Source organism: Thermothelomyces thermophilus, chromosome 2, assembly GCF_000226095.1.
Source record: "Thermothelomyces thermophilus ATCC 42464 chromosome 2, complete sequence".
NCBI lineage: Eukaryota > Fungi > Ascomycota > Sordariomycetes > Sordariales > Chaetomiaceae > Thermothelomyces > Thermothelomyces thermophilus.
The window spans coordinates 1,476,352-1,500,473 of record NC_016473.1 but is presented as its reverse complement, the minus strand read 5'-3'; the positions used below and the strand labels follow the sequence as shown (position 1 = coordinate 1,500,473).

Below are 24,122 nucleotides of genomic sequence, written 5' to 3'. Positions count from 1 at the left end.
GGGCCTGCTGACTGCCGGACTCGCACACGGTTGTTCCTGGCTGCAGCCTCTTCTCTCACGTTTCGGGTGACAGCTAAATGGAAGTCAGCCTTAGATCAACAACTTCTATTACGCCATCGACTGGAACGCTCGTTCTGGCATCGCCTAATCAATGTCAACCTCGAGCCCTGTGTGAGTATAACCTACGATCAGGCGACAGAATACCAGAAAGTGTGTCAAGGGATCGCTGGCCGGAACCAGAACTAAATCTTGCACACGGGACCGGCGACGGGGGCCGGACGGACCCACCGGACTCCGGCATCCGCCCCCGATCCTTCCCCTCTCGCACCCGCACCGGCAAAGACGAAAAGTGGAACCTACCCAAAGCAGGCAAGTGGGCTGAAAAAAAAGGTTGACAGGGGCTGGGGTCGGTGACAAGCAGTAAAATCACGATAAGGCCGCGGGTGCAGAGATCGCGTTCAAACCAATTGACGAAACTCGCGACGGCCGGATCACGACGCCCGGATCACGACGTCCACCACTCCAGGCTTTGACCGCGACCCTGAGCCAAGCGCGTTGCCATGTTACAATTGACCAGACAAGCACGCAGCGCTTGGAAGACTGGGTTCATCTGCACATCATGCCGCGCGCTGCTCGCCAGCGGCGCCACGAGGCTGCCGGGAGCCGTCGCCAGATTGTGTGCAGCACGCCATTACTCGTCGCCGCCTGACCAGCACCCGCCGCCGCCGCCGCCATCACCACCACCACCAACACCGCCGTCGCAGCAGGAGCAGCAGCAGCAAAAGGATACACAGACCGCCGAACAGCAGACCGCGGAGCAAGCTAAGACACCCAAGCGATCAAAGCCGAGCAAGCGTCAGCGGAAGCGGAAAGCTCGGCGATCAAGAGCTTCGTCCGCTTCGGCATCAGCATCATCACCGACGACGACGCACCAGCTCTGGCGAGAGACCCTCAATGTGCTGAAGGAGATCAAGGCCGACCAGCGCCAATCGACTCCCCAGACCAAAGATGCCCACGCCGGCACCGAAACAGAGACACCACAAACAGCTCCCGCTTCCGGCTCCAGCTCGGAGGAGAAGCCTGGGAAAGGGAAGGGTTCATCATCATCATCACCACAGGATGAGAAGACGCTGGAGGGTGCCCTCGTCATGCTGAAGAAGGTTCTCCGCCAGGAGCTGCGGGATGATGCTCAGTTGGTCAAACAGACGGCGGAGCATGCGCCGTGCGAGAAAGCCCCGGCCGCTGCGCCAAAGGAGGCGAAGACAGCAACTACAAAACGGCAAAAGAGCTTAGCTGAGGCGTTGGGCTTCGCCAAGGCAAAGGCAGAAGCTAAGGCAGAAGCAAAGGCGGACGCAGAACCAGCCGAGCCCGCCGCCGAGAAGCCGGCCAAGAAGCCGACACAGGAGCCAGCAAAGCCAGCAGAGAAACTGTCTGCGAAAGCTTCCTCTAAGACGCCCAAGTCCACGTCCAAATCCAAGCCTGCAGCCTCGTCGTCGAAAGCTTCCAAGACCTTGTCCTCCCTCACCCCGCTCTCCGCCGTTGCAAGGCATGCGAAGAGGAAGGGCAAGGGAACAACGGGATTCGTGGTCAACCGCATCGACGCGGCCAAGATCGAGTTGACGCCTATAGAGAAGGAACAACCACCCGTGCCCAGATTAGCCTATGGCCTGGACCGCGTGCTCTTCAACCCCGGCGTCTACCATATCCGCGACCCTCGTTCCCGCGTCTTCAATTTCGATCCCTACCTAGAGCGCATCATGCCCATCAAGGAGTTCGATTTCGAGGCCATCAAGCAGTACGTCACGTCTTCCAAGGACATGACCCTCATCAAGACGGCCGCCGAGCACCAGAAGAAGTACACGGGCTCCACCTCGAGCATGACTTCCACCTTGGCCCATTTCCACTACCTTCTCTCGGCCTGGAGGCCCATCAACCCCTGCATGCTGTCAAAGAACTTCGAGATTGACTCGTATCGCTTCACGCGCATCATGCGCGCTCCGGCCGCCACATTCCTCCACTGGAAGGACGGCACTTACGCTATCGACGCCGACAAGGAGTTCGACACCGCAAACATCCTCAGTATGCTGGGCAAGTCCATGGAGAAATTCCTGACGTTGCCCAAGCAAGAGTTCGAAAAGTACCGCAAAATAAACTCGGACCAGCTGACCGAGGAGGAGCGGAACGGGCCGGAGTCGTACCATTACACCACCCTGGGCGACTTTTTGATGCGATCCCAGCTCGACGCCTACGATCCCCGGCTCCCGGGCACCGGCATGTTCGACCTCAAGACGAGAGCCGTCATCTCCATCCGCATGGATGCCCAAGACTTCCACAAGGGCTTGGGCTACGAGATCCGTACCCGCTTCGGCAACTGGGAGTCGTTCGAGCGCGAGTATTATGACATGATCCGCTCCGCCTTCCTGAAGTACTCGCTCCAGGTCCGCATGGGCCGCATGGACGGCATCTTCGTCGCCTACCACAACACGGAGCGCATCTTTGGCTTCCAGTACATTCCCCTCCAGGAAATGGACCTTTCGCTGCACGGCCAGGAGAACACGACACTGGGCGACCGCGAGTTCAAGCTGAGCGTCTACCTGCTCAACAAGGTGCTGGACAAGGTGACCAAGAAGTACCCGGGCCGTTCACTGCGCCTCCACTTCGAGACGAGAGGCGAAGAGACTCCGTTCATGTACATCTTTGCCAAACCCGTCACCCCGAGGGAGATCGAGGAGATCCAGGGAGCCACGCGAGCCAAGGTCGAAGAGTTCGAGCGCCAGATGATGGGAGTCGTCGAAGAGGCGCGCGCGCTGGACGAGGAGGACGGCGGAGAGGAGTCCCTGGACGACGCCGAAGAGCATGACATGGACGAGAGCGACGGCGAGGAGATCACGAGCTCTGCCGCCTGGGAAGAGGTGATGCTCAAAGTGGAGGACGAGCTGGAGGATGAGGAGCATGGCGTGACCTTCGTCCGTGAGGCCATCGAGGACGCTCTGCAGGAGAGCGGGCTTCTCCGAAACGCCGCGTCCGACGAGACACAGCGCTACGTCGACGCTTTCCTCGAAGCCCTGACTGGCAACGGCCGCCGTGCCGCACCCGAGGACCATGACGCTCCGGAGCCCGCGGCATCAGGCGAGGCCGAGCCAGCTGTCGAGAGAAGTGCGGGGTCGGGTGCCACGCCGAGCATCGTGCCGGAGGCGACGGAGCAAGCCGAGCAGTCGAGCGGGGAACCACATGAATATGACGCTCAGCCTGCCGCAACCGAGAGCTCGTCAGCCGAGGAGCCGACCCTGAAGGACCTGATCGTAAAGCTGGCGACCCAGATTCGGGCTGCACCGAGCGAACAGCGCACCTCCCTCAAGGAGAGAGAGGATGTCATCGACGAGGACGAGTCGGAGTACGCACTCAAGTTGAGGAAGATTGAGAGGCTTCTCTCAGAACTCACGGACCAGCCGCCCCAAGGGGACAAAGCTGGAGAAGGTGCAGGTAGCGGGGTGGTGGAGACTGGCGAAGTGCTCGCTGAGGATGGCCAGCAAGTAAAACCAACCGAGCCTAGCGTGTCTGCTGGGCCGACGACCCGGCCTGAACATGCCGAGGCGAAGGGCGAGACGGCGGTGAACACGAAGGAGGCGCCAGTCACACCACCAAAAGACTCGGCAGCTGCATCCCCAACGTCTGCCGAGGCCGCGGAGGCCGGTAAGCACTCCGAGAAGGAGAAGTCTCAGCCCACAGGGACCACCGAGTCACCTACCGCCCGGCCAACAGAGTCAGCACCCATCCCCTTCCCAGCCCCAGCCGCGAAAGATGCGGGAGAGGCGCCCGCCACGCCACCCAAGGCTTCTTCCCAACCAAAGTCAGAGCCAGAACCGAAGGCGAAACAAGCCGCCACGGAAAGCCCCCCAGCGGCCGCCGACGCCCCCGGCAAGGCCAAGTTCCCCGCCGAAGAGCGCGACACGGGCGAGCTCTACGGGCTGATCCTCACGGTCCGGAACAAGGTGGACGGCCAATACGTCACGCGGCCCGAGAAGCTGCACCCGCGCCAGCGCTGGCAGGTCGAGTACGCCATCGAGGAGGTCAAGCCCGAGCGCGCGCACAACCTGTACAAGATGGTGCTCAAGCGGCGCAAAAACCTGCTCTACCCGGAGGACGCGGCCGACGCCAACCGCTGGCGCGAGATGTTCTCGGGCCGCCTCGAGAAGTACAGCGCCCGCGGGCGCAAGTTCCGCCGCCGCGAGGACGAGCGCCTGCGCGGCCAGCCCGTCCACGTCTACGGCGAGGACGAGCCGCTGCCGTTTGAGAGCGTCTATGGCGAAGCGGCACTCGGCGGGTACGGCAAGGGCAATGGCAACGGCAACGGCACCGGAAAAGGGGGCGGGAACGGAAAAGAAAAGGATGACGGCGAAGAGGATGAGAGCCCCGAGAAGGAGAAGGAGAAGAAGGAGGTGGAGAAGGCCGAGCGGAATGAGGAAGACGATGATAACAGGGCGGGGCGGAAGGGAAAGCGGAGGAGCTAGCTCTGGATTCACTCAGAGATGACGGGGCGTGTCCGCCATTGAGGCGAATTCCCACATCGCGGGAGTTGTTGCACTCCGGGGGATAGAATCGCTTGTACCATCAACGTGTATAGTACATGTGTCGACATCAGCAGCATCACCACCACCACCGTCATCATGAACTGTACCATAAAATAAATGGCATGCTCGATGTCGTTCGAGAAAAAAATCCATACGAGCTCACGTTCCAAACTATCACGAGTTCTCATGGCGACCTTTTTTTGAAGACCTAGAGATGCGCTATTTCTCAAACGGTGTCATGCAACACATCCGAGTTTCTCGGATATTTTCCTCTTCTTTTGTTTCTCTACTTCGAAGCCCCAACTTATCATCTCCCCAACACAATCCATCATCTATCATCACTTTATCAATACGATTACATGGTTAGGGTAGGTAAACCAAACGCTGGACACGGCCAACCCCGGCTGGCTATGCAGAACAGAGACCACGCCCACCCCGAACAGATCATACCGCCAGCACCGGCACCAATAAACTCTAAAGAAAGGACCAAAGGGAAGAAGAAGAAAAAAGGACCCAAACGCCACTGCTATGCATCATGTGAGAGTCTCATGCCCCCCCACCCCCCCGGTTCATGATATTCCCTCTTTCTCACCCATGTCCCGGCAAAAACAACCCGGTGAGTTGGGCGCCTGTTTTGTCTCCGTACGTCCAATAAATTTTTGAGAGGAATTCCATCCCGGAAATCAGACGACATCATGATGCTTCGTGACGAGCCCGTAATATGTATATGGATGCAAAGGTCGGCGCAATGCTTCCGATGACGAAGCTGTGGCCATTACAGGTTCAGTTCCCCAATTGAGCACCAGTCGTGGATGGGCTGTAAAACGGAAGATAGAGCGTTAGCCGGGCGTTTGCTTTTATATTCATTTCATTTCATTTTTTGTCCAAAACAGGAGGGGGGTGGGAGAGAGAGAGAAGAGCACCGAGAAAGAGAAGGATAAGAGAACTCACCAGACAACTCAGGTACTTGCACCAGCTGCAAGTGCGCTGGTCGACATAAAAGTTGTTCAGCAGCACGATGAAGACGACGGTAACGAGCACGAGGGCGCCGGCGCGGATCAGCCACCAGGCCCACCAGAGCGGCTTCCGGCCCTTGAAGAAGCCGACCGGGTTCTTGAGGAAGGACGGGGGCGTGCCCTGGGCGGCAAAGCCGCCGCTGACGTCCGAGTGGGCATAGGGAACGTCGTCGCCGATGCGGCGGCGGAGGGAGTTGGGCGAGTGCAGGACGCAGATGCCCAGGGCGAGGCCCATCAGGAAGCCGCCAATGTGGGAGAAGTTGTCGAGGCCGGGGAGCAGGCCGAGGACAAAGGAGATAATGACGTCGAGAAGGATAAAGACGAGGTCCTTGACCGGGCTGACGCGGTCCTTCCACGAGTAGAGCAGGTCGAGGAGGGTCAGGGCGATGATGCCGAATAGGGAGCCCGAGGCGCCGGTGGAGGCGACGGCGTTGCCGGCATAGTTGCCGCCCATGACGAAGCCAAAGATGCCCGCCGACATGTAGACGAGGAAGAAGCGGATGGAGCCGATGGACTTTTCCATGTCGCGGGCGAGGGTGAGCTGGAGGAGCATGTTAAAGCCAATGTGGATGACGCCGGCGTGCATGAAGATGGGGATGATGAAGCGGAACCACTGATTGGGAGCCGGCTTGGTGTCGAGCGGGGTGCCGGGTTTGTAGGCCGGCTCGGGGACGCCGCCGAAACCGCAGAGATCTCCGAGGGTGCATTGATTTTCGGGGGAGTTCGGGTCGTTGGTCGTGGTGCTAGGGCACGGCCAGGGCAGGGTCCTGTTGGCGTTTTGGATCCCGTCGACATTGTGCATGCAGGGGACGAAGCGGGCGCCCATGTTGATGAGGACGTAGGGAGACGGGCCGATCATGGGGTTGAAGGAGGGCTGGGTCATGATGGGAGAGCCGGTTTCCGTTGCTGGTCGGGTTCCGTTAGTCGCCACGGCCATTCTGGGGTTCGCGAACGGAAAGGAGAGAGAGAGAGAGAGAGAGAGAGAGAGAGAGAGAGAGAGAGAGAGGGCAGAGGAAGGGAAAGAGGGGGGGAAGGGGATTTGCTCACCGTTCCTCACGATCTCGCCGATGAAGACGGCCACCTGGACGAGGGTGAAGAAGTAGACGACAAACGGAATCTTCTTGCGGTTGGAGCCCAGCATCCCCAGCTCGCCGAAGCGCACGCGTCCCCTCCGGGACGTTTTCGGCTGCGGCGCGTCGTAGACGTGGTCCTGCATCTCGGCATCCTTGAAGGACAGGCGCTGGCGGTCCTGGAGGGGGATGCCGTCGTTGGAAACGGGCGAATGGCCGTGGTAGCCCGTGTCCTGTTGGCTCAATCGGTGCATGCTCGAGTGTGTGCTGGCCGGGTACACATGATCGTCGAAGACAGTGTCGAAGGGCGAAGGAGAAACCCCTTGCGGTGGCCGATCTCCGGGCGCAAGATGCTGCCGCGAGTTGGACGAAGGAGCGGGCGTGGAGTAGGAAGAGTAGGACGGTGCAGGCCGGTCGCTGTCGTAGACCGGGCTAACTGGATCGGGCAGCGGCTTTTGGTTGTAGTATTCGTTTGCCATTTTTCGTTTCGGTCCGGGGAGGGGGGGAGCTCCCGGGCTCACGAGGGCACCGAAATCAAATCTTGCGGCCAAATGGTGTCTGAAGCGAGCCGAACTGGAGTGCGAAACGGTCCTCGCGACTGCGAGTCTAGCATACGCCCGCCCCCCGGGACCTGAAGGTGGGGAGGCAGGAAATTAAAAGAAAAAAACAAATGTTGGCAGGCGGTGAAAACGAAAAGATCTGGCGAAAGGTAGATTGCAAGAGTTTGGAGAGCAAATAAAGCCGATCAACAAAGTTCGAAGCGAGAAATTCGGGGGCGGTTCTGGTGGCTGCGCGTGCAGGGATGCCTCGGTAGGTGTTTTGGGTGTGTGAAGGGAACACCGTTCCTGGTTGAAGGGAACGAGCGATGAAGTAAGTTCGCTCGCGTCGCGCCGTCTCACAATACTGACCAGCGGTCTACAAAATGGGTTTGGAACGCCGCGATGTTGGGCAGCAAAAGGTTGGAAAGCAGCAGAGAAATCCTCTGACCCAAAAATGTGAACAGGTAGGCCTGTTCACTGCCCAGATATTTCAAGCAGGGCGTGTGTTTCCGGTTCCTGGTTGCCAGGGCCGCCCGCCGATCGGGCTTCTTTCCTGTAGCCCGTACGGAGTACCACTGGAACTACTGGGATACGCATCTGAGTGGGGCTCTCACTGCCTGTTAACCGGCACGGCCACAGTGGCACAGTGGGGCCGAGTGAGTAGGAGAGGTGGGAAGGTGTGAGGAAGGAAAACTGCAGAGTGAAGAGAACTACGGATATACCCGGTACGAGTGCATGGGCAACAAGACGTGAGAAGAAGAAGAGGAGGAATGATGCGAAAAGGCTCGCTCTTTTGCGATGCTCTGATGGCCGGGGCGCGGGACCTAGGATTTCCAAAGTCGGCAACGCTGTCCCTACAAAGCCACAGCTGACGTCGCCTGCCAAATTGTCCAGCAGCAATTGCGGCAGATCGGTGGGGAAGAATTGGTTAGGCTGTGTAGGAGGCCGCCATCTTGGGGGACGCGCCCAGTCACCTCATCATCGTGCAACGCGGCCGGCATCAAGATGAAAGAAGCTCGAGCGTTTGCTGAATCATGCGTGCAACACTGAGGGCAACACCGAGGAACACTGTTGAGCAATGAATGGCTCAGAGGGAATCGATGGGGCTTCTGGGGCCCTGAGACAGCGGCAGCACGATGGGCCCGGGTTCTGGGCTTTTGGCAACGCGGGGGTTTGCCACTAGTTAGGCACAGGCGGTCGCATTCTGGTGCATGTTTCAAGTTGATGCACGCAGAGCCAGTCCCCCGGTTACGGACAGCAGGACAATGGGGCCAGACCGTTGGGGGAGCCGCCTTACTCCAACGAACACTTAAACATCTTAACATTACTATGAAATCCACCGCGTTGCTTTGATCCGTACTGTACACATTTTCGGGTACTTGTTTCAGTTACTCCATACTATACGAAGTAAATACCGCACAAACACCACACTATGGGGTCCACAGTATGCAGCGCATAGGTAGGCATGCACTCTCGTGTTTGGTAGTTACTGGACATACCCATAGTGCGCCCAGCCGTGCATCGAGCACAGCAACAGCCACACATGTGACGCGGCCTTTGCATCCCACAGCGTCACATTCAACTTTTGGCCCGGACCACGGATGTGTACGGATTACCCACGACCGACCATTTGGCAGCTTTGGCAGTACGTATGTACTTCGTACAGCAAACAAAAATGTTTTAGCACCCCGCCATCACAAGAGAGCTCAGAAGGTCAGCAACCCAAAGTCCCTCCGCGAGAAGAGCTGACTCGAGGCTCGCTCCTGCCGACTACGGGCAGGACAAGACGGGGCTAATCGCTCATGCCACCCTTCCATCAATGCGACCGCATTGCTTTCCTTGGCCTCGACGCAACTGCTCTCGGTCGTTTCCAGCAGTCGGCACACTTACTAGAGTAAGGCACCACGCCGCGCCGCCATGCTAGAAGCATTGCTGGAGAGAGACGATGAGGGTTGGAGCATTGTAGTAGATGCAAGATGATTCATGTTATACAACCTCGGTCCTCTAAGGTAGTTTACTAATATACATACAAGTCTCGTCGAACAGTAATTTAGTTCGTTCATCATCTCCTCGCCTTACCTGTCAACGCTGCGCGCCCCTTTACTTTTTTCGTTTCACTTCAACTCGTCTACCCTCCCTCCCTATGCCGCTGCCGGTCAAGGGAAGAAAAAAAAAAAAAAAAAGAGACTCTCTATTCTTTCTTGTTCCCCTTCCCGTCCTTTCCCCCATTCCCATCAGCAGCACCGCTCTTCCCCCGCCAGACCTCCGTCACCTGGTCCGCGATCAGGTCGCCGTAGCCCTTGCCGCTCTCGATCGCCCTGCGCTCCTCCTCCAGCCGCCTCTCCTTCCACCCTTCCTCCTCGCCGCCCATCCACAGCCGCTCCCACAGGCTCCCGGGCGCCTTCTTCTTGGGTACGTACTCCTTCCCTTCCGCCTCGGCCCTCCGCCGCCGCTCCGCCTCCATCAGCTCCTTGTTCCGCGCCGCCCGCTCCGTCGGCAGGTTGTGCATGAACCCCACCTTGCTGCTGCTGCTGCTGCTCTCACTCGAGTCCCCCTTGTGATTGCCACCGCTGCCGTCGCCCGCGCCCGCGCCCGCGCCGCCGACCGAGACCCCCAGCAGGGCGCCCCACCGCTCCGCGGACCGCGCCGTGATCGACTTGCCCGTGTAGTCCTCGGCCAGCTGGTTGACGCCCCAGAAGGCGCCGCCGCCCAGCACGGCGTTCTGCAGCGTCGACTTGGCCCGCCCCCCGCCGCGCGTCGGCAGGACCAGCGCCACGGGGCAGAGGATGGCCATGGCCAGCGCCGCGTTGTGCAGGATCGGGTTCCGGTTCTGGTTCCGGTTCGGCTCCTCCCCCGACGACGACGGCGACGACGACGACGACGAGGAGGGGGGCGGTGCGGACGGTGGTGATGCTTGTGCGGGCGGGTCGAGAGATGACATGTTTCTTGGTTTCCTTGTTTGGCGGTAAAGGGCTGGAGAGGTTCTTTGGTCGAGAAACAGGTGTACTAGTTTCGGTTCTCTCTAGCGGGAATTAATCGGGTGGCGGCAAAATTAGGTCGTGCAGTTTGTTCAGTGCGTTGATGGTGAGGCGAGGCCGGTTTGACAATGATTACTATGTAGAAAAAGGTTGCAGGGATCTCTGAAAGTTTGGTATCGATAACCAAGGCGGAGAGCGCTGCGCGGTTGCATCGCATTCCAAATGCCAGAGCGCCAAGCAACGGACTTGCTTCTCTGAACTTGATAGTGGCAACTACAAGACCAAGACGACCGAACTACGAGCTTCAAAGCAGCGTCCGGCCGCTGATGGAGAGAAAACAAAATTCATCTGTAACAAGGTCGCATTTTTATCATCATTTAGCAATTGATTGAAGTATCATTCCTGGACCGCCGAGTCAGTGTCAAGAGTATGCCTGTGGATCGTAATATGCAAGTCCATCTCCGCTGGAACCTGGAGCTTCTGGAAGAAGCGGAATGGAGGAGGACGACGCTCAACCTCCCCAGTTTTGTCGCAAGGTTCAACAGCCCTCATCTCGTCGTAAAAAGGATCGGTCGTGCCTGCGGCGCGGGAATGGATAGCACCAGGCTGCCATCCCAAATGCTCGGGCAACCGTCGGAACACCATGGGGTTATGCGCCATATCCGAACTGCCCTATCGTGTGTGAAGACGAGGTTCGGCTGAGGGACGCTCAGCAGACAGACAGCGCAATCCAGATTAAGGCACACACCACATGAGCTTGTTGACAGCCTTGTGTTGCTCCCGTTTTTTTTTTTTTTTTTTTTTTTTTTTTTTTTTTTTTTTGGCTCGTGTACGTGTTTGTACAGTACGAGTGTACGTGCCATTAAATAATTAGGTACCTCGGTAGTTCGACATCTCCGAGTATTCACACAACATCTCGTTCGCAAGAACCGCGGTTCTTTCGAGTGCGTAGTCTGATAAACAGGGGTATTTTCCATCAACTCGACGCCGACATCCTTCTAAGCCCGCCAAATACGCGCCGGCTCATGGCTGTGCTACGGGGCAGTCGCTCATGCGCCAAACAGTACCTCCCGAGTAAGCCTGAAACCAAATACAAAAACCCTCATAGTTTTTCCATCGTAAAATGGCACATCATAACCACCGCGACTTTGCTAACGCACGTTTGAGGCCCAAAGTCAAACCTGCGTCTTGGCAAACGCCTCGTTCGCCAGCCTCACCCCGGTCTCGTGCGCAACCCTGGCCTCGGCCAGCGCGCCCTGCATCTCAAACGACTGCGCCAGCATGCCCTCGGCCACGCTCATCCACAGGACATTGCCGCTCTTCCTGGCCTGGGCCGACCCGGCGCGAGCGCTCTTGAGCGCCTGCTCACCTACCACGTTCTCGAACAGCCGAGCTCGCATGATGTTGAGCGCGATGGCCAGGTACTGCGTGTTGCTGGTCTGCTGGGCGCCGCTGAGCGACTGCTGGATGTGCCGCTTCACCTGGTTGATCGACAGGGGCGGGTTCGTGCGGATCGACGAGAGGACGAGGTTGTAGACGGTGCGGATCTCCTGGTCCGGGTTGTCCTCGCAGATGGGCCGCAGCAAGTCCACAAGCTCGGCCGTTTCGGCGTCGTCCGCCTGCGCCGGGTCCTGCATGATCCAGAGCCGATTGAGGGCCGCCAGGATGGAGAGCTCGGTCGCGATGCGGTTGCCGGCCGGTTTGGGAGCTCCGCTCCAGTCCATCTCGAATTGCTTGTCTTTCCAGATTTCTGTTGCTTTGTCGAGCGCCGCTGTGCCCTGGTGGAAGACCCCTTCCAGGTACAATGTCAGGACGTCAAGGAGCTCTGATTCCGGTTTTTGTTGTTCAATGGCTTTGAGACACGCCTTGACTTTTGCCCAATCGGATAGAGTCGCCGCCTGGAGTCCGGTGAGGACGTGTGCGTAGCAGGAGAGCTCCTTTGCCCACTCTGCTTGCTTCAAAGCCTCCGGGAGGCTGTAAGAAGACGGCCCGGTTTTGCTCTCTAGGGACTCGGTCAGATGACAATATCAAATGTCACGGCGAGTGTGTTTTTTTATCTTGCCTTCTAATAGCCTTATCGCTTCCCCCCACATGCCCGAGCTACGGCCCGGTGTCGTGGCTCTGTAGTGGGCCACGATGCCATTGAGAACATATCTTGACCCGCCGTTAGAGAAATTGCACACATTGGGAGACGTTGACGAACGAGACTTACGCCAGCGCCCATGCCTCTTGTTTCCCCAGTGCTGATATCACTAGGTAGTCAACCCTATCGTCCCCAGGCCGCAGCACCGCCCTCGTGTCGGCACTGACTATTTGTTGCGTGTTCTGCATCCGGTTGATGGGCAGCAGCATCTCTCCATGCTGAGAAGACCAGTTCGAGGCCTGTTTCAGCTCTTCCAGTCTTCTCTGAAGAGCACTCAGTTTCTGCGCTGAGATCTGGTGGGTTTTTTGATGGAGGCTGCACGCTAGGTCAAGCATAAGCAGTAACACATCAGTTTGCGGGATGCGGATGCTCTCATCGAGCTGAAGCTTCGACACCTGGGCAATGCACATTTGTACCCGGGTGGCCCAGTCATCCTTCATCGTGCTGAGGTGGGCAAGGCCTTCAAGCAGCATGGCCACGACAAAGATGGCCTTGTCATTGCGTTGACTGGCAATTCCGGCAATCTTGCGCAGGTTCTCTATTGCATGGTTGTCGGCGGCCGTACCGGACTGGAGGTGGAAGGAGGCTTTGAGGAAGCGGAAGGCGTAGATCCAAGGGACATGTTTATACCTAGAATATGTCAATAGACCTCCGTAAAGAGTCGGCCCCAAGAAGCGTACGTTGTACAATCAGCAATGTGGCTTTCGACGGATTTGAAGGCCGCCTTTTGGTTCCGCTGGAAGAGTGTTTTCATCAGGAGGAATTGTGAGCTGTACTTGAGATCAAGAAAACGGTGCTGGGGCTCAGGTTAGTTTTATGTCCCCGTTGACTTTTGACGAGGGAACGCCATGTTACCTTCTCGCACACCGATATGCCTCTTGTCAATGCCGTCTCAGCCTCCGTAATGTTGGTGGTTTCCTCGATGAGTATGCTGGTATAACGTAGGCATAACCTCGCCTCGAGCCGGGGCCACAGCTTATTCGACTTCAGTGCTACATCCAGGCACCCCAAGCCTATAGCGATTAGCTTGTGGTGCTCCGCGACTTCACTTGGGCCCATGGTTCTGGCAAGCCGCTGAGCGGCTGCATTGGCTTTCTCGAAGCAATCCTCCGCCACGGACAATAACAGGGGAAGCGTTTCGACATGGGCGGGTGCCTGCGGGGTTGCCGGCGACTTTGTGACTCCGGCGCTTGAACTTGGGCGCCTGGGCTCTTTTGTAAGCAGCTTTGGCGTTCCCCGGGACGGCGGCCATTTCTCTTCAAGCTTTGGGCTTGGGTTTACAGGCATCGGACATGGAGCTTTCGGCTGGGCGGCCGGGCGAGATAATTGAGGGTTCAACAAGGGAGCGGATGGTGGCTGTGACACAGGAGGCGGGACTCCAGGCGGTCTCGTGGCAGGGCCATGTTGCATATAAGACGGGTCGACAAACTGTATGGGCGCTGGCATCGGCGTTGACGTGTGCGTAGGGTGCGGGAGCGGCGCGGACTGCGGAGCGAGAGTAGGATTGGGGATGGGAGCGGGAGCGGGAGCGGTTGCGGGTGCAGGTGCGGGTGTGAACTGGTGAAAGGCGCCATTGTAGTTTCGGTACGGCTGTTGCGGAGTATCGTTCGGGTAGAATGGCGCAGGTTGCTGTTGCTGGGCATATGCGGGATGGACATATTGTACGTGCTGCTGCTGGTGCAGGTGCTGGTGCAGGTGCTGGTATTGGTGCTGTCGATGTTGTTGTTGATACTGCTGGTGTCCGCCGGGATATGGATTCGCGTATTGAGGATGTGGTAACAGTGATGGCTGTGGTAGCGGGGGCGCTTGTGGGCCAGAGTGCAGCGGCGGAAGGTGTTGAGGCTGGGGGTGTAATTGCCGCGCCTGCGGGTGCACTTGGAATTGATGCTGCTGCGGATGCTGCTGCTGGCCCTGGTTGCCGTATGCCTCGCCGGGAGGCATCCTGTCGAAGGGCCAGGTGGGATCCCGTGTCTATCGGAACAGTCCAGCCGCAACCGAGAAGAGAGGGCATGGACTGAAGTCAGGTCAAAGTTCTGGTGGATCAAATACGCTCGCTTAACACGTTGGCACGCGCCGCCGCGGCGCACTTACCCTGCAGACCGCCACGCCGTAACGGTTCATGGCGCTGGTCTGTGCTCCACACTCAGGGACGGCTAGAGGAAGTGGAGACCAGGTAAGAGAGCCTCATGTTGAGCCAAATCGGAATCCAAGCACGCCAAACTATTGAACAATCTTGTTGTGGGCGGGCGGGTCGTCGGTGATCCGGCGATGATGGCACCGACCGACCGACGAACGCCCCACCATATCCGATGCCTCGGCAGGTAACCTTTCCAGTCGACCCGGACAGGGGTCTTCATGGATCGGGAAACGGCCCTTTTCCAACTTGATTCCCGATCCTAGTGTACAGGTATTTTACACATGTTTGGTGCTCGGCGTGGCGTTGCATGTCTCATTCTTTCTGCTTCTGTGTTCGTCTCGGTTGTCACATCGCGTGTTGATTTCGTCCCATGTTCGAATCTGCTGATAGCCTTTGAACATCCCTCCTTTGCGACTTCTCGACCTCTACTGCCATAGTCTCTATCAAGGGGCGGCACAAGAAAAATAGACTCCACCAGCACCGCTTGGCTCACACACCGGCATTATCAGCGAACCTGGAATCCAATCCGACCTCTGTTGATAAAACCATAAATAGCCTCCATTCAGAACTCGGTTTCTATCTCGCCCCGGCTTTCGATTGATCGCCGAAACACTCGACGTTCCTTGGGAGAACCAAATTCCTCGTCGCCGCCCTGTCTTCTCTCACTGCCCTCCAACCAGCCAACCGACGACTCTTCAACCATGGACTGGTTCGGCCGTGCAAAGATCGCCTTTACTCACTCTCCCACGCCGTTGACCCTGCAGAGGAAAGATGGCACGGTCACGGATCTTCTGAAGGTCTGCGAAGCTAGCACGCCTCCCTGCCAGCTCAACCCCCTGCTCTTCAACGGCGACATCCAGACCATGTGGACTGCCGTTCAGGAGCACGGCCCGCCGATCTTCTACCGCAGGAGGATCTTCGTCGCGGACCACAAGACGTACACTGGCACTTTTGCCGTTGACTTCGCGGTGGAGCCCCACACCGATGTCGACGAGGGATTGCCGCCGAGGACAGCATTTTACTCGGACGAAGACTTTGCCAAGATCGCCTCCGACGATAGCAGACCTATGCTCATCGTGCTCCACGGTCTGTCTGGCGGCTCGCATGAGATCTACCTCCGGCACGCCATCGCACCCTTGGTATTGAACGGCGGGAACTGGGAAGTGTGCGTCGTGAACTCCCGAGGCTGCGCCAACAGCAAGGTGACGAGCGGACTGCTGTTCAACGCGAGGGCTACCTGGGATATCCGGCAGGTCGTGAAGTGGGCCAGGGAAACCTTTCCTAACCGGCCGCTGTTCGCCCTCGGTTTCTCACTTGGTGCCAACATTTTGACCAACGTAGGCCTGCCCGCCCACCCCTAGTGAGGGTTGGTAATTACCTGCTAACAGTTGCCGGTAGTATGTGGGAGAAGAAGGCGCAAACTGCCCCCTTAAGGGCGCCATTGCCGTGGGCAACCCATTCGACCTAGAGGTGGCGAACAAGTCGCTCCAGCGGACATTTCTGGGGAAGCAGGTCTACTCGCGGGTCATGGGGAGTACGTCAAGTCCAGCTGGTCGATTCTGGATATGAGATTTCTGACACCCAGGTAGGCAACATGAAGAAGCTCATCAATGCCCACAAGGACGCCATTCTGAAGCATACAAACCTCAACTTCGACCGGATCCAACAGGTCACTTACCTCCACGAGTTTGACCGCGAAGTCCAGTAGGGTTCCCCCCCTTTCTCTTCGGCGCAAAACATTTGAGAGCAGCTTTTAATGAGTCTTTGTAGGACCGTGACGTGGGGTTATCCCACCGAGAACGCCTACTACCGGGACGCATCATCCTCGGACGCCGTGCTCGCCATCAGAATCCCGTTCCTTGCTATTTCCGCTTTGGATGATCCGGTAGGTACTGCTGTGCCAATGGGAACGCGATTAGCTGCTTACGCTCCGTTGCAGATTGCCGTCTATGACGCCATTCCTTTCCAGGAGTTTACGCAAAACCCATACACCGTGCTGCTGACCACTTCGCTCGGCGGACATCTCTCGTGGTTTGAGCTTGGCGGTGGAAGATGGCACGCTCGTCCGGTAGGCACTGCTGTTTCACTCTTATGCATTGCGTGCCTCCATTAACATGGATCAGATTTGCAACTTTCTCAACCGCATGGTCACCGAGATCAATCTGGACGCGATCACTCCAGACGCCAACGGGACCAAGCTTGAGACTCAGTTTGTGACAGAGTTCAACCCTGTGCGACGGAAGCTGCAAATCCTCAACAACTAAAAAACGTCACGAAGAAATGCTGTACAACATAGAGCGCGGGTTATCTGATGGATAGACGGACTTGTAGCGCATAGACCAGCATGTAGATTAAGTTTTTGTCAAGGTTGGGAATTACATATCGCTTATGCATTCGCGGCTTGGGAAGCATGTTGCAATACATCAGCCCGGCTTTACACCTTCATCTTGGTCGTTTGAAAAGCAGTGGGACTCTGCTTCGCCTGCTTCGCCTGCTTCGCCCGCCTTGTTGGTATCTTGTAACGAACCGACAATCCCGATATTATCCCCCCGGAGTACCGACAACGCCAGACGCCCGCCATGCAGATGAATAACCCTACCAAATACAGATCGAACAGCCAGCCCCGGTAGAGTTTCACCTCACTCCGGCGCAAAGGAGACCCTCTTCTTCTTCTTGGGCTTGGCAGCCTTGGTCCCCGTAGCCGCAACCTCCTTGACGCTCTCCCCCTCCTCCTCTTCTTTACGCGCTTTCCCCTTGTTCCGCTTCCGCTTCTTCCGCAGCGACTCCTTGGTCTCCTCCAGCTTAGCCTTGCGTTCGGCCTCCTTCTTTTCGGCCTCGATTCGCCGCGCCTCGCGGATCTCTTCCAATTGCCTCGCGCGCATCATCTTGGATTCAATCTGGCCTTCCTTTTCGGCTTGCACCATGGCGAGGATTGTTGACATGCTTTCCTAAAAAAAGGGAAAAGAAAAAAAAGGGTTAGAATAAAACGGGCGGTAATGCGGAACGGATGAAACGAACCCTGTCATCGACAAAGACTTTGCCCTTCTTCTTGCCCCGCGGCTTGGTAACGCCCACGGGAGTAACCATGTTCAGCTCGGGGATCCCCAATTCCTTCTCCGTGTACACGCGCTGCTTCTTCTTCTTGTCCTTGTCGAGTCCGGGTAGGTTGGGCCGACCCTTGACTTGTGTCGCTGGTACGTTGGCTTTGGAGCCTGCTCTGCCTTTGGACTTGGTGATGCCGCCGCTGCCGGACTGCTTTGAAGAGCCCTTCCCGCCGCCCGCGCCACCTTTTGAAGTGGCGTACTTGTTCTTGATCGTGCGGGTGGGCGCCATTGATGCGATTGGTGGTGGTGGTGGCGGACAGGTATTGTTTCTTTCCTCCCGCTTTTGGTCTCGAACCGCTACGAAGCTTCAAAAATTTCGGGAACGAACTTTCTTATCGCGACGTTTATCGCTTCTTCCGCGGTGGGGCTGGCAGGGGTCGTGCACTCAGCCTTCTCCGGCAGGCAACCTCTAGCGCGGGGTTGTGCCAATTACTGCTGGCCTGCGATTCTGTCCCGCCGATCGCGGGGGCGCCCCCCCCCCCAAAAAACCCAAAATTTCCCAGAAGGGAAAACTGATGGTTATGAGTTTTCTGGATTTTTGTCAAGCGCCCTGTGAATCTCATCTCCCTGTCTATCTGACGGAACTACACTCCAAAGTGCCCGAAGAAAGAAAATGAGCTCTTCGCAACCAGCACCGCGGTGGGCCGCCTTCGCGCGCGACACCAACGAGACCAAGATCCAGATCGCCCTCAACCTCGATGGCGGCGCCTTCCCGCCAGACACGGACCCCCGGCTCCAAGTAGGAGACGCTGGCGGCCATGCCGCCCAGTCGAGCAAGTCGCAAACCATCACCATCAACACGGGAATCGGCTTCCTCGACCACATGCTGCACGCCCTGGCCAAGCATGCCGGCTGGAGTCTGGCCCTCGCCTGCAAGGGCGACCTACACAGTCAGTTCCCTCCTGCAGCCCGACGTTTAAGCAGCCTACTCTTTAGCCACTTGGTGAGCTGACGTCTATGCCTCTCGTTTTCCTCTTCTTTCCGATCAATTGCAGTCGACGACCACCACACAGCCGAGGACGTCTGCATCTCGCTGGGCTACGCCTTCGCGCGCGCGCTCGGCACGCCCACGGGCCTGGCCCGGTTCGGGTCCGCGTACGCGCCGCTCGACGAGGCCCTCAGCCGCGCCGTCGTCGACCTGTCCAACCGCCCCTACTGCGTGGCCAACCTGGGGCTCAAGCGCGAGAAGATCGGCGACCTCAGCACCGAGATGATTCCGCACTGCCTCCACAGCTTCGCGGGCGCCGCGCGCATCACCCTGCACGTCGACTGCCTACGCGGAGATAACGACCACCACAGGGCCGAGAGCGCGTTTAAGGCGCTGGCCGTCGCAATCAGGCAGGCGACCAGCCGGGTTGCGGGCAGGGAAGGGGAGGTGCCGAGCACCAAGGGAACTCTCAGTGTTTAAGGCGGGTGGGGTTTATAAAACATACATACAGGATCTCATATATTTTGAAATATGGAGGGGACTGGCGTTCAGGGGGGGTTACGTGACCTCAGATCCATCATGGGCGGGCTGAGCATGAATGAGGCGTTCATAAGACGATTTGAAAAAAAAAAAAAAAAAAAAAAAAAAGGTGTATGCATATACGTATGGACTGTATGTGCATACCTAGAGATGTCACGTAGAGAGCATTTGCGAGAAGTTGCAGGCACAATGAAGGTGAATTGCTGTCAGAGCTCTAGAGGATATCGCAGCGGCTCCTGAGTGCTCTCTTAATAGAGCATTGCCAACTCTCAAACCAACTTGGGCCCCACCACGGATGGCATGACCTCACTCCAAAACTGCCGGGGACATCCACAAGCGGATTCAGCTCAACCAAGAACATCATCCCAACTCGGGGCATTTGTATGTACGATCATATGACGCACGGTTGGGGGGCGCGCACAAATATGCCGATAGATGCGTGCAAGCTGATTACCTTTTTTAAACAACATTAAGGAACGCGGAAGAAATTGGGAGAGTGAAGTCAAAGGCCTGGCGGAACAGAGACCCGCGTTCTCGGCACCAAACCATACCGAGAGAATCCCGAAGCACCAGCGTGCACTGCAGGTGCCGCACCCTTGAAGGAACGCCGCAAAAAAAAAAGGGGGGGGCCCGATCTTGAAGAAGAAGAAGCGCCCCGCGATTTGCCTGGCCTGGAGGGGAGAACAACATATCCCAGAAGGGGATCCTGGATAGCTAGCTATCTGAAGACGGTTCCAGTCTTGGAACATCCATCCATCCATCCACCCACCCCTGTCCCACACGACACAAATGCCGTCCATCAACGACGCCAAGCACGAAGAGGCCGTCGACGCCTCCTGGGAAGCCTCGCGCGGCGCCGTCGCCGGCGCGATTAAGTGGGGTATCGGGAGCGCCCTGCTCGGCGCCATCGGGTACGCGGTGTCGCCCATATATCGGGGGTTGACGATCCAATTCAAGGTGTACGTGTCTTCATTGCCTTTTTCTTCCCCCTTCTTTCTTTGCTTGTTTCTTTTCTTTCTTTCTTTTTTTTCCCCCTTCGTTCTTGGGCAGAGGGGGATGCGTTGTGTTTCATTGTCGCACTTCCTTCTCAGGCGGTCGGTCGGTATTATTGAAAGTGTGGCTGACGGTTCCCGGTGCAGGTATCTTCAAATGTCGGGGATGGTGCTTGGGAGCATGATTGAGGCGGACTCGAGGCTGCGGGCGTACGAGGCCCGGATGAGAGCACAGCGACGGATCCAGATGGAGCAGGCTTATTGGGAGAGGTTTGAGAAGGAGTATGGGAAGGACGACGACGACGACGACGAGTAAAGAAAGAAGGAGAGGAGATCGGAAAGGGCGGTGCTAGGTGTCCCACGATTAATAAGTGTATATATATATATATATATGTGTGTGTGTGTGTGTGTGTGTGTGTGTATATACCGCGTCATTTGCCATGTTCACAAATTCAGCATAACTTGGGTATCTCTTGGTTTCTTTCAGCTATCTCGTCACTTCTTCGGTAGCTCAAACTTCTTGGGGTCCATGTTCAGCTTGCACAGCCTCGCCACACATCCGCTCAGCTGTAGCAGTGTCTGGACGCCCTCGAGGATCTTCATGTGCGTGAAGCCAATCTCCTTGATGAACTCGAGCTTGGCGTGCTCGCTCAGGGTCGGTATCGTCTTGGTCACCTTGAACATGGTGCTGATGATGTCGTGGCTCGAGTAGCCCAGGTCCCAGAGCTCGCGCAGCGTGTCGAGGGCCGAGTCGATGTTGCCCTCGTAGCACGCCTTGAGCATGGCCTGCACCTTGATCGGGTGCGGCGAGTCGACCACCTTGAACACGTTGTCGCCGGACACGAAGCCGAACCCGGCGTGGGTCGACTGCAGGTTGTTGATGGCCTGCCGCATGTCGCCCTCGGCGGTGAAGACGAGCGCCGCCAGCCCGTCGTCGCTGTACTCGACCTTCTCGGCCTCGATGATCTGCAGCAGCCGCTTGACCACCTGCGCGTCCGTCAGCTTGGCGTACCGCAGGATGGCACACCGGGACTGGAGCGGCTCGATGATCTTGTTGGACTGGTTGCAGGCGAAGGCGAAGCGGGTCGTGTTGGAGTAGATCTCCATTGTTCGCCGGAGGGCTTGCTGCGCGCCGGAGGTCATGCTGTCGGCCTCGTCGAGGATCACAATCTTGTGCCGCCCCTGCGGCAGCGTGACTTTCTTCTGGGCGAAGCCCTTGATTCGTTGCCGGACGACCTCGATGCCTGGGGTTTCGTGTGTCAGCAGCGTCTGCTGCAACAGGGCGAGGACGGAACGGGGGCGGGAGGGACCCGACCTCTCTCGTCGCTGGCGTTTAGCTCCAACACGGCTTCCTTGTACGCGTCGCCTAGTAATTGCCTGGCCAGACAGAGGACACTGGTCGTCTTGCCGATGCCGGGCATGCCCGAAATGATGAGGTGCGGCATGTTGCCGTCGCGAGCAATGATCTTTAACCGCTCAACCGTCTCCGTGTTTCCAACAATGTCGTCGAGAAAAACCGGTCTGTATTTTTCCACCCTAACAAGACGTCCGATGTCAGCCTCCGCAAGACCTGTCCGGGCGGTCCAGAACATACGCACCATGGCAGCTCGTAGGTCGGATTTGCGTTGTTATCCGCTGTGAGAGCCTTGTGGGGGGCGGTGGACGATTCGCCCTTTTCTTCTGCCCTTACTGCCGGCATTGTGACTGATGTGTTGAGATAAAGCGGGCGATCGCGAGGTGGATGTCTTGTCGTCAGAGGCTGGCTTGGAAGGTTAAGGAGTCGCGACGCGTTAAAGCGCGTTGTAGATTTAATTGGTCTCACGGTTCTAGCCTCAACCCTAACCCTCAGTCTCGATGTACGAGCGACGACCAAAAGGCACGCACTTCGGCTCCGAGTTCGGTTCCAGAGCTGCAGTTGGTAAAAAAAAAACGGTGGAACAAGATTTAAAGTGTAGCTAAGACTTGATGTGCAATAAGTGAGTTGTAGTATATTTGTGTCTATTCCAGTGTAACTACCCTCTCTCCCCGTTCCTTTTCCCCGACGTGAAAATATATACTCCCTCGCCTACTATGTGCGATAGTCGCCGTTGATGGTGCTATATCCGGGGTCAGCTGAGATGTCAAACTGGAAGACTTCGACTCTTCACTCACATATACTCGTGGCTGTAATCGCAGGTCCAGTACGTCGCCTGCTTGTCGCCCTGGCCTAGCCGTACTAGGATTTCGAGGTCTTCAAGCTCGAGAATCTCGGCAGCCCTCGCCTACGGCGACAATTTAGTCACTCTTACCGGTCACAAACTATCAAAGGGGGGGTGGGGTGTGTTACCTCGTCAACTCTCTCCGGCTCGCCGTTGACCAGAAGCTTCAGCTCGGCCGTGCCGTCCGTGGGGATGAACGACACATTGGTTTTCTCGGGCACAATCTCGGGCACCTCGTTGACGGGCTGCCCGGGCTCCGAGAGGAGCGAGTAGCCCGTGGCGCACAGGATGCGGCCCCAGTTGGCGTCCTTGCCGTAGAGGGCCGTCTTGACGAGCGGCGAGCGGGCAATCGTGCTGGCGATCCTCCGCGCCGCCTCCTCGCTGGCCGACTCGGTTACGCGGATCGTCACGAACTTGGTGGCGCCCTCGCCGTCGCGCACAACCAGCTGCGCCAGCTTGGCTGCAAAGTCGGTCAGCACGGCCCGGAAGGCGCCGTAGTCGGGAGTGCCCTCGACGACCTCCTTGCCGCCGGCGGCGCCGTTGGCCAGCAGTGCGACCGTGTCGTTGGTCGACGTGTCGCCGTCGATGGTGATGCTGTTGAACGAGCGGTCGACGGCGTGCTTGAGCGCCGGGGGCAGGGCGGCGGCGGCGATGGGCGCGTCCGTGGCGATGACGCCCAGCAGGGTGGCCATGTTGGGGTGGATCATGCCGGCGCCCTTGGTCATGCCCGCTATCCTGTACTCGATGCCGGGAGACGAGGGGAGGGTGAAGGTGCGCGACATGAGCTTGGGGAAGGTGTCGGTGGTGCAGATGGCCTTGGCCGCCGTCAGCCAGTGCTCGTGGGATCCGCCCAGAGCGCCGTGTGCGGCCGGCACCTTGCTGAGAATCTTGTCGATGGGCAGCCGCTGGCCGATGACGCCGGTGCTCATGACGATGGTGCTGTCGCTCTGGCCGATGCACTTGTCGGCCGCCTGGGCCATCTTAGCGGCATCCTCCAGGCCGCCCTTGCCCGTGACCGCGTTAGCGCATCCCGAGTTGATGATGACGCCCTGGATCCCCTGGTTGCTCTTCCTCTTCAACAGGTCCCGGCTGAACGTGACGGGGGCCGCCTGGAACTTGTTCTTGGTGAAGACAGCCGCCGCTGCACACGGTGCGTCCGACGTCAGCAGGGCCAGATCCGGCTTGGTCGTGTTGCTCGGCTTGACGCCGACTATCGTGCCCGAAGCCCGGAAGCCGAGAGGGTACGTGCCCGTTGTTGGGACATACTTCTTCTTGGCGGCGGGAATGGAGCCGTTAGGAAGTGCAGAGTATGCTCGAGATGGCGCTCGGCCGATGTGACGGGCCAGCTGAACGCGGGACTGCCTCAATTGATTCAGCAAACACCCATTGAAGCCCGCCATGGCCATCTTCGGTCTCTATCTCGGGGTATAACCGGAGGAGATAAACGGACGCGGACGATGCTTGAGTCACGAAGTGCAACTACATACAAAAAGTACGGAAAGCCCGACACCGCTGATTTTGGACGAAATATCCCACACTAAGTAGCGAGACCGGAGCTACCAGGTATGTATAACCAAGCTCGGGATAGAGAGTCGAGGGCCGGACGGCCTAGTACTTGGCGTCCAAGAAACTGAACTTCAATCCCTTGAAGAACCCTTGAGTCGTAACGCATCAGAGGAATTATTGACACATTCGCCGACGAGAATGTGTTAACCCGCAACTTTTGTGTATTGAATCGCGCCCACGAGTGGGTCCCGTCGGCCTGGTGCCAATGCCCAGGCTCCCCAGTTGAGTTGGCTGCTGCGGCGTTCCAGGCTGGCGCTCGAGCCCCGTTAGTGCGCTCCACCAGCCCGCCTCCATAAAATCATCTCTGTTTGCTGCAAATTTCTTCCTCCTTCCATTTTCT

The 24,122-nt window shown here is 57.8% G+C and overlaps 9 protein-coding genes across 9 annotated transcripts; 3 read left to right on the top strand and 6 right to left on the bottom strand.

The window, feature by feature from the left end:
- Nucleotides 1–431: 431 nt before the first annotated feature.
- On the top strand, nucleotides 432–4,515 carry MYCTH_2300709 (uncharacterized protein). Its single transcript, XM_003661338.1, has one exon. It carries the CDS (start codon nucleotides 561–563, stop codon nucleotides 4,509–4,511), a length of 3,951 nt encoding a protein of 1,316 aa, XP_003661386.1. The 5' UTR covers nucleotides 432–560; the 3' UTR covers nucleotides 4,512–4,515.
- Nucleotides 4,516–5,135: 620 nt separating this feature from the next.
- Nucleotides 5,136–7,357, bottom strand: MYCTH_2300708 (uncharacterized protein). The gene is made up of 2 exons (XM_003661337.1): nucleotides 5,523–7,357; nucleotides 5,136–5,388 (listed from the first exon to the last, which is right to left on the bottom strand). The coding sequence occupies exons 1-2, from the start codon at nucleotides 7,134–7,136 to the stop codon at nucleotides 5,347–5,349; spliced, it is 1,656 nt and encodes a 551-aa protein (XP_003661385.1). The 5' UTR covers nucleotides 7,137–7,357; the 3' UTR covers nucleotides 5,136–5,346.
- Nucleotides 7,358–9,103: 1,746 nt separating this feature from the next.
- MYCTH_2300706 (uncharacterized protein) lies at nucleotides 9,104–10,155 on the bottom strand. Its single transcript, XM_003661336.1, has one exon. The coding sequence runs from the start codon at nucleotides 10,135–10,137 to the stop codon at nucleotides 9,388–9,390; it is 750 nt and encodes a 249-aa protein (XP_003661384.1). The 5' UTR covers nucleotides 10,138–10,155; the 3' UTR covers nucleotides 9,104–9,387.
- Nucleotides 10,156–11,250: 1,095 nt separating this feature from the next.
- On the bottom strand, nucleotides 11,251–14,337 carry MYCTH_2300704 (uncharacterized protein). The gene is made up of 5 exons (XM_003661335.1): nucleotides 13,173–14,337; nucleotides 12,998–13,113; nucleotides 12,387–12,947; nucleotides 12,237–12,328; nucleotides 11,251–12,176 (listed from the first exon to the last, which is right to left on the bottom strand). The coding sequence occupies exons 1-5, from the start codon at nucleotides 14,256–14,258 to the stop codon at nucleotides 11,350–11,352; spliced, it is 2,682 nt and encodes an 893-aa protein (XP_003661383.1). The 5' UTR covers nucleotides 14,259–14,337; the 3' UTR covers nucleotides 11,251–11,349.
- An 818-nt stretch (nucleotides 14,338–15,155) lies between these two features.
- MYCTH_45273 (uncharacterized protein) lies at nucleotides 15,156–16,718 on the top strand (the record flags this gene model as incomplete). Its single annotated transcript, XM_003661334.1, has 6 exons — nucleotides 15,156–15,791; nucleotides 15,853–15,988; nucleotides 16,044–16,158; nucleotides 16,225–16,339; nucleotides 16,394–16,522; nucleotides 16,578–16,718. The coding sequence occupies 6 exons, from the start codon at nucleotides 15,156–15,158 to the stop codon at nucleotides 16,716–16,718; spliced, it is 1,272 nt and encodes a 423-aa protein (XP_003661382.1).
- A 350-nt stretch (nucleotides 16,719–17,068) lies between these two features.
- Nucleotides 17,069–17,860, bottom strand: MYCTH_2300699 (uncharacterized protein). Its single transcript, XM_003661333.1, has 2 exons — nucleotides 17,473–17,860; nucleotides 17,069–17,402 (listed from the first exon to the last, which is right to left on the bottom strand). The coding sequence occupies exons 1-2, from the start codon at nucleotides 17,785–17,787 to the stop codon at nucleotides 17,094–17,096; spliced, it is 624 nt and encodes a 207-aa protein (XP_003661381.1). The 5' UTR covers nucleotides 17,788–17,860; the 3' UTR covers nucleotides 17,069–17,093.
- Nucleotides 17,861–18,048: 188 nt separating this feature from the next.
- On the top strand, nucleotides 18,049–19,358 carry MYCTH_2300697 (uncharacterized protein). Its single transcript, XM_003661332.1, has 2 exons — nucleotides 18,049–18,448; nucleotides 18,554–19,358. Exons 1-2 carry the CDS (start codon nucleotides 18,172–18,174, stop codon nucleotides 18,964–18,966), a joined length of 690 nt encoding a protein of 229 aa, XP_003661380.1. The 5' UTR covers nucleotides 18,049–18,171; the 3' UTR covers nucleotides 18,967–19,358.
- An 876-nt stretch (nucleotides 19,359–20,234) lies between these two features.
- On the bottom strand, nucleotides 20,235–21,824 carry MYCTH_2300696 (uncharacterized protein). Its single transcript, XM_003661331.1, has 3 exons — nucleotides 21,617–21,824; nucleotides 21,334–21,554; nucleotides 20,235–21,262 (listed from the first exon to the last, which is right to left on the bottom strand). Exons 1-3 carry the CDS (start codon nucleotides 21,715–21,717, stop codon nucleotides 20,514–20,516), a joined length of 1,071 nt encoding a protein of 356 aa, XP_003661379.1. The 5' UTR covers nucleotides 21,718–21,824; the 3' UTR covers nucleotides 20,235–20,513.
- Nucleotides 21,825–21,956: 132 nt separating this feature from the next.
- On the bottom strand, nucleotides 21,957–23,957 carry MYCTH_2300695 (uncharacterized protein). Its single transcript, XM_003661330.1, has 3 exons — nucleotides 22,345–23,957; nucleotides 22,170–22,279; nucleotides 21,957–22,114 (listed from the first exon to the last, which is right to left on the bottom strand). Exons 1-3 carry the CDS (start codon nucleotides 23,620–23,622, stop codon nucleotides 22,087–22,089), a joined length of 1,416 nt encoding a protein of 471 aa, XP_003661378.1. The 5' UTR covers nucleotides 23,623–23,957; the 3' UTR covers nucleotides 21,957–22,086.
- Nucleotides 23,958–24,122: the final 165 nt, after the last annotated feature.